Source organism: Quercus robur, chromosome 2 (assembly GCF_932294415.1).
Source record: "Quercus robur chromosome 2, dhQueRobu3.1, whole genome shotgun sequence".
In the NCBI taxonomy this organism is placed as follows: Eukaryota; Viridiplantae; Streptophyta; class Magnoliopsida; order Fagales; family Fagaceae; genus Quercus; species Quercus robur.
This window is the reverse complement of record NC_065535.1, coordinates 35,414,282-35,421,496: the sequence shown is the minus strand read 5'-3', so window position 1 is coordinate 35,421,496 and position 7,215 is coordinate 35,414,282. Positions and strand designations below refer to the sequence as shown.

The following is a 7,215-nucleotide window of genomic DNA, read 5'->3' as shown; positions in this document are numbered from 1 at the left end:
TCTGAATTCTGATACACACTCTCTCTCTAACTTCTATGTTCTCTCTCTCACTGCAACCAAGATTGGAACAAAAGAACAATTTCACTAATACCAGCCACAAATCAAAGTAGATCAAAGGGTGGCTGTTTGGTGGTCTGGGGAAAGAAAAATGCTATGCTGGCTGTAGTTTTCACAATTGTGTTGAGAGGATGAGATTAGTGTTTGGGTATTGCGGCTAGGTACGAGTATGAGAGATGTAAATAGAGGGATGCGAAGAGTTTAAATGAAATTAGATATAGATTATTGAGTTTGATGCAAGTATATCTCTAAATCACTTGATTAAAATAACAAAATGATATTTTTATACCAAATACAACTAAAAGAGTTACGCTACATAACTTGTGGCGCATGTATAACACTAACTAAAATTGTATTTAATTTGATGTCAATGCTTTTATATTAAATTAAAATGTTAAATTAAATTGAAAACAAAGAAAAATACGAAAAAGAGAGAGAAGAAAAAAAAAAAAAAATGTACGAAGTATATTCCTTGTTTGGTTGATGTTACTGTTAAGAAAAAGAAAAAGACAAAAAGAAAAAGTGGAGCAGTTGGAAAGGAGCATAATGATGATGTACTAAACTAAACACAACTCAACTCATGTTTCTAAGGAAGGAAGGAAAGAAAGAAACAAAGAAAGATATCTAAGAAATATCATGGACAAGCCACTTCTGTCAGACAATATTGTGGATGCTGTAGTAGACTACAAAGGCCGCCAAGTCCTCCGATCAAACAAAGGTGGCTGGAAGTCTGCATATTTTCTTTTAGGTAACACTTATAACACTACAGTCAGTATAGTACCCACAATTTTTTTTTTTGGGTTGTAAAATTAAATTGCGTTTTGTGAATGATTATAGGTATGGAAGTGGCGGAGAGGTTCGCTTACTATGGGATAAGCGTGAACCTGATAACGTACTTGACGGGTCCGCTGGGTCAGTCCACAGCCACTGCGGCGGAGAACGTTAACGTTTGGTTAGGAACGGCGTTGTTGCTTCCTCTTTTGGGAGCATTCCTGGCTGATTCTTTTCTGGGTCGCTACCGCACCATTCTCATTGCTTCTCTTATCTACATCTTGGTTTGTGTCTTCTTTGCTTGCTTCACAATTTCTCTTGGATATTGGTAATAAAAATGTGAGATTAGTGATGAGCCCACGTGAGAATTAATAAGAATTTGTAAAATTGTTGTAAATGGTTTGTGTTTGTAGCATTTCTCAATTAAATAACTGCTTGTGCTAAAACTTCTTTGTACATCGCCAATTTATTCTTTTGTGATCAGGAGACTCAGGACTTTATTTATTCAAGTAATAGATTTTTTTTTTTGGCATAAAAAAGAAGTAATAGTATTGAGTTCATTTGTGTGGTCACTTCATGAGACCACTCTTATGTAAAATCCATACGTGTAAAACCGTGTATGTAAGAACTAAGAACACAAGTGGGATAAGATATTAAGAATGACAGCCTAACCCTGTAGCTATAGATTATTCTTTAGTTTGTGAAACTTGCTCCTCAGAGCAAGTTAAACCCCTCCTCACCCCCAAATCTAATGCCTAAATGCATTTAAACATGTTAACATCTTCATTATGGATTTGGATCCTCTCCATTTCAAGGCTATGAATTAAAGTTGAATAAATCTAGGGACTAGCTTTGTAAGGATACATTTGTAATGGGTTTTGGATAGGCTAAAGCTATTATTTTGAACTCAAATGCTTATCCAAATTGGTTGATTGAGATTTTTTTCTTATCTATAGCCTGTTTACCTTGAAAGAGAAATTTGCAGAAGTTGATAAAACATGTCAAATTGCAGGTTTTTAGTTACTCAATTTGGCCCCTCAATTATTAACTATGTTAAAGTAGTCCCTCAACTTTCAATATCAATTGGGTTCTTAGTTCTTCTCTCCCTTTTAAGTTTATACAAAACTAGCTAATGTGGCAAATTGAGCACACGTGAAAAGGTTATTATAGAACATGTAAAAAATTCAAAAATTAAGTCAATTTCAACTGTTAGTTCCATTTAAAGATATATAGGTGGGGGACACAAGGATGACATTGTACTGGTTTTGAAATTAATGGTTGAGCAACCAATTGAACTTTTACTAATACTTAACATTTTTCTAATATCTTTCCTTGGAAGAAGTTCCTATATATGGCATCTTATATACAATGTTGACGGTCTAATGAGCATTCATACAAGCATTCATACCTTCTATGAATGCTCTTAAGACAGTCAACATTGTACATAAGTCTGTGGAAAGGCCAAAGGTGCAAAATTTTTGTTTTTCAATCCTATTCTGTTCCTGCTTTATATGCTATTTGCTAAAAGAAAAAACAGAGCAAACTAACACCTAAACTAACAGAACTAATCCGTATCAAAAACAGAAACAGAAACTCTCCTGAAACTGCACAAAATTAGATTCTGTATAGTAATCTTTATTCTTTACATTCTTGCACAAGTACAACCTACACCCAAGCATCCTGCCTTACAGCTTGATGTTGATTGATCTATTAGAAGGATTTGATTCTTTTTTTTTTTTGTGTGTGTGTGTGTGTGTGTGTGTGTGTTTTGTTTTGTTTATATATATATATATATATATATATATATATATATTCCCATTATGAGTTTACTTATTTCCTTCAAAGGTGTGATTTGGGAATCCTATTTAAAGGTCCCATAATCAACTATTGTAGAAGGCTTAATAGAGATTAACAAAAATTTTGGATGGGGATATCCGATTTTCCTTCTGGTGCTTGATGTTGCTGATTCCAAGCAAACCTACACGCTGAATCCTAGGTTTTAGACTACTCTAGGTGGTGAAGCTTAGGGTTTGTTCTATTTTTATTGTTTATTTCCTAAAAGTGTTCCCTTTGCAAATTTGTCCTGCATCAATTCTAATCCAGCCGAATGTGATAAATGACAACAACCCAGCAATTCTACAAATAATCTTCTGCAAGTTCTTCCCCTTCAATTTCCTCACAGCCCAAGCAAGCTTATCTTCCCAAGGACCAACTGCCTATCAAATAAACACCACCTCAAAGCATCCTTCCATAACCTCTTGGAGAAAGCACTCAAAAATAAATAGTCATGGGGACTAGGCTATCACGGGGAGTCAGAAATAAACACCACCTCAAAGCATCCTTGTAAAGAAACACACATCAAATCCCCTTTATAACCCCAACCGTTCAGCCTATCTCTGGTAGTCAAGCTATTTACTGTGCTAGCCCTATAAATAAAAGACACATGCTGAACCTTAATTTATACGTTATCTTGACTTTGAGAGAAATTCCTTATTAAGCATTCTGTTTTAAGCTTCTTTCTGTCATATTTTTCTGTTAAATAATCTTTGACTTGGATTGGGATGAATCACAGGGACTGGGCTTGTTGACTCTGTCGGCTCTGCTTCCTTCTCTAAGCACTGTTGATTTCATTGACCCCAACAAAATTATGTTACGTTCTACTCGTCAGCTCCAATTAATCTTATTCTTCTTATCTCTATACCTAGTCGCTGTTGGGCAAGGTGGACACAAACCTTGTGTTCAGGCTTTTGGAGCTGATCAGTTTGATGGACTAGATCCTGAGGAGTGCAAAGCCAAAAGCTCATTCTTCAACTGGTGGTATTTTGGTATATGTGGAAGTGCTGCTGTAACAAAGTTGGTCATTTGCTATGTACAAGAAAACCTTAGTTGGAGTTTGGGATTTGGAATTCCTTGTATTCTGATGGTTGTTGGATTGGGTGTTTTCTTACTTGGTACCAGGACTTATCGATATAGTGTTAAAGGGGATGAGAAAAGCCCTTTTGTGAGGATTGGTCGAGTCTTTGTTGCTGCAGTTAAAAATTGGCGGACTACCCCTTTGGCAATAATTATGGAAGAGGAAGCTCATGCAACCTTGCCACACCATAACTCTGAACAATTCAAGTAAGATAAATGCATTTCATCATATGATGATAAATTAAGAGGAAAAGGGAAATGGAAATATAGCAATATAGGTCCAGTAACAAATTTTGGTACATTTGAAGTCTTAGATAAGCTTTTATTTCAGTATACTCACAATGTCTTTGACAATTTAAAAGAACTTGGAAATAGTAAAATTAAATTATCGAGTTTTGGAATTGGTAGTAGTAAAATTAATTTATCAAGTTTTCAAGAGGCTTCCAAACGGACTCTCTTTTGTGCTTCTATTTTGATTTCATTGAGGGCTAGTCATTGTCCTTGACACTCCTTAAGAATAAGGACCCACAATGCAAAAGAAAAAAGGTGGGGTGGGGGGTCGGGGGGTAAGGCTGCTTATTAGTCATTGGTGCATTAATTGCAAGCTTTTTAAGATTGAGATCGGATCTTCGTGTAATGGCAAGTGCCTTCCACCAAAAGCGATAGGTTGCAAGTTCGAGTCAGGAATTAACCTCTCTAAAAATTGAAGGTAGGGTTGTAAACCAATCACCCTCACAAACCCCACAAAATTCAAGGTAAGGTATAGTTACTCTGGAAGTTGACAACTATGCATCCATGTTATGTGGCTATTCACTAAACTAAAACTACAGATACCACCTGACAGTGGTCCCACCTTAGAGATTAGAGGGCTCTTACATCTTTGTAGGATGAAACTTTTTAGCATGACACAATGGACTTCTGCTTACACAAAGAAAGGGAAACAAATTTGAAAATAGTACAAGGAACTTCTCTTATATTAAGAAGGCCATAATGTGATTCTTAGGTACTGGACAATTCTTCCTCATCTTGCAATAGAAGTTGACTCACTAAAACAACTTTGAATTGGTTATTTAATTTAGATAACAAGTCCTCTTATAGGGCATTTTGAATCCTCTGATGTTGCAGGTTTCTCAACAAAGCCTTGCTGTTCCCAGATGGTTCAAAAGAAGGCAATGTTTGTTCTGTTAGTGACGTTGAAGAAGCAAAGACGGTTCTTAGGCTTGTTCCAATATGGGTTACGAGCTTGGCATATGCTGTTGTGCATTCTCAGATCACAACTTTCTTTACCAAGCAAGGTGCTACCATGGACAGAACAATTTTTCCTGGCTTTGAGATACCAGCTGCTTCACTACAGTCCTTTGTTGGCCTGTCCATTATTCTTGTCATTCCCATATATGATCGCATCTTTGTTCCTATAGCAAGGGCTTTTACTGGAAAGCCCTCTGGCATCACGATGTTACAGAGAATTGGAATTGGGATGCTTTTCTCTGCCATTGGCATTGTATTTGCAGCTCTAGTTGAAATGAAAAGGCTCAAAACTGCTAAAGAATATGGGCTAGTTGATATGCCAGATGTGACTATTCCTATGAGTGCGTGGTGGCTTCTTCCTCAATATGTTCTGTCTGGAATTGCTGATGTTTTCACTGTGGTTGGCCTACAAGAATTCTTCTATGATCAAGTCCCAATTGAATTAAGAAGTGTGGGTCTTGCCCTCTATATCAGTATTTTTGGGGTCGGGAGTTTTTTGAGTAGCTTTCTCGTCTCTGTCATTGAAGAAGTGTTTGGTAGGGATGGCAAAAATAGTTGGTTTGCTGATAATCTTAATCGGGCACATCTTGATTACTTCTATTGGCTACTTGCCGGACTCAGTGCAGCAGCATTGGCTCCTTATGTATATTTTGCAAAATTTTACATTTATAATAGGAAAAGTACAACATAGGTACAGTCATATCACGTTGACTTCAATTTGTAGTAAGTAGTAGGCAAATAAGGTAGGGCTAATACACAAGATTGAAGTGTGCTCTCATATTGTTGCAGTATAATCATTATACATGGTCGCAGCATATGGGATGTGAGGCTTGTGTAGAGAGGTGAGCCATGTATATCTATTTGCAATATTTTATCCTTTCCTCTAAATATGTTTGTAAATATATTGCATAATCATCATTTTCTATAATATTAGAGCATTGGCAATTAACTTTGCGAATCTTTTGTTGTCCCATGTCAAGCACTTGTTTCCAATTAATGACTTTAATTCTCAACTCTTCTTCCAACCATACCTCTCCCATTTTTGACTCTTTTCTTCCCTTCATAATTCCTCACCTTTAAAGATTTGGCACTTTTTAATGATTCACTTCTTGCAAAACAAGCTTGGTGTCTTCTACACAACAAATCATCTCTTTTTCATAAGGTGTTCAAAGTCTGGTTTTTTCCTAATTGTTCTATTATGGAGGTCATAGATTCTAGATCGGGTTCATATTCTTAGCGGAGCATTCTTATAGGAAGAGATGTATTACAAAGAGGAGCTAGATGGCGGGTTGGGAATGGAGAAAAATTAAAATTTGGCAACACCACTTGCTGCCAAGGAAACACCCACTGCAGATGACATCCTATCCACTTAAGTCTTTGGAAAATGCTATTGTTGCTACCTTGATTGATTCCACTACCAGGTGCTAGAATGAAGAGCTAGTCAATGGTTTATTTGCACCAAGCGAGGTTGTGGGTGCAATAGGGAAGTACGCCTTGGCCAAGTGGACAGTGACGGAGAAAAATAGAGTCGCCACCTAGATTAGGTCTAGGAATCATAAATATAGCGCCATTGTAGAAGGATTAATCTTTACCAGAGTACGTGTTTAGAGTTTAGGTATGGGGATGGGAAGATATTAGACACCCAACCCCACCCAACCCGTAGGTCAACCTCCATTTATTGTGTTCCAAATTCTAATCCCATCAAAGGGTCCTCTAACATGTTATTTTAAACTCACACACACTAACAGGCAAAACATGGCAAATGTCCTATACTTATCCAAAGTATAAAAACCCTACCATTCATCTAGCAAAATACACATCCAAGGGTAGTAAGCACATCCAAGGCAGTAGCATCAACAAGGCATTTAATCAAGCATATTCAATCATCCAAACCTAGCATCATGATATTCATCAATCAAGAAGACCAATCATCATATTCAAAGATGCATATTCATATTCATATGCATGACCTACCTTCACTTACCTCGCTATACCATTTATCAAAAAAACTTACCTCGTTACACCATAACACCTCAACACCTATGCATCAATGCATGTTCAAGTTCTCATGAATGTTCATGTAGTTCAACTAAGACATAAACCCTAATTATTAATTTATCAATCTAAACATGTGGAACATGTTATTCTACTAACTTTAATGCTAAACATGTGAAAATTAGACTCAACAAGACCTAAACATGTGATTAAAAAATAAATAAAGAAAAC

At 36.5% G+C, this 7,215-nt stretch overlaps 1 protein-coding gene across 1 annotated transcript; it reads left to right on the top strand.

Moving 5' to 3' along the window:
* The first annotated feature begins 616 nt into the window (after positions 1-616).
* On the top strand, positions 617-5,947 carry LOC126713505 (protein NRT1/ PTR FAMILY 5.10-like). The gene is made up of 4 exons (XM_050413264.1): positions 617-805; positions 895-1,112; positions 3,401-3,948; positions 4,867-5,947. The coding sequence occupies exons 1-4, from the start codon at positions 694-696 to the stop codon at positions 5,678-5,680; spliced, it is 1,692 nt and encodes a 563-aa protein (XP_050269221.1). The 5' UTR covers positions 617-693; the 3' UTR covers positions 5,681-5,947.
* Positions 5,948-7,215: the final 1,268 nt, after the last annotated feature.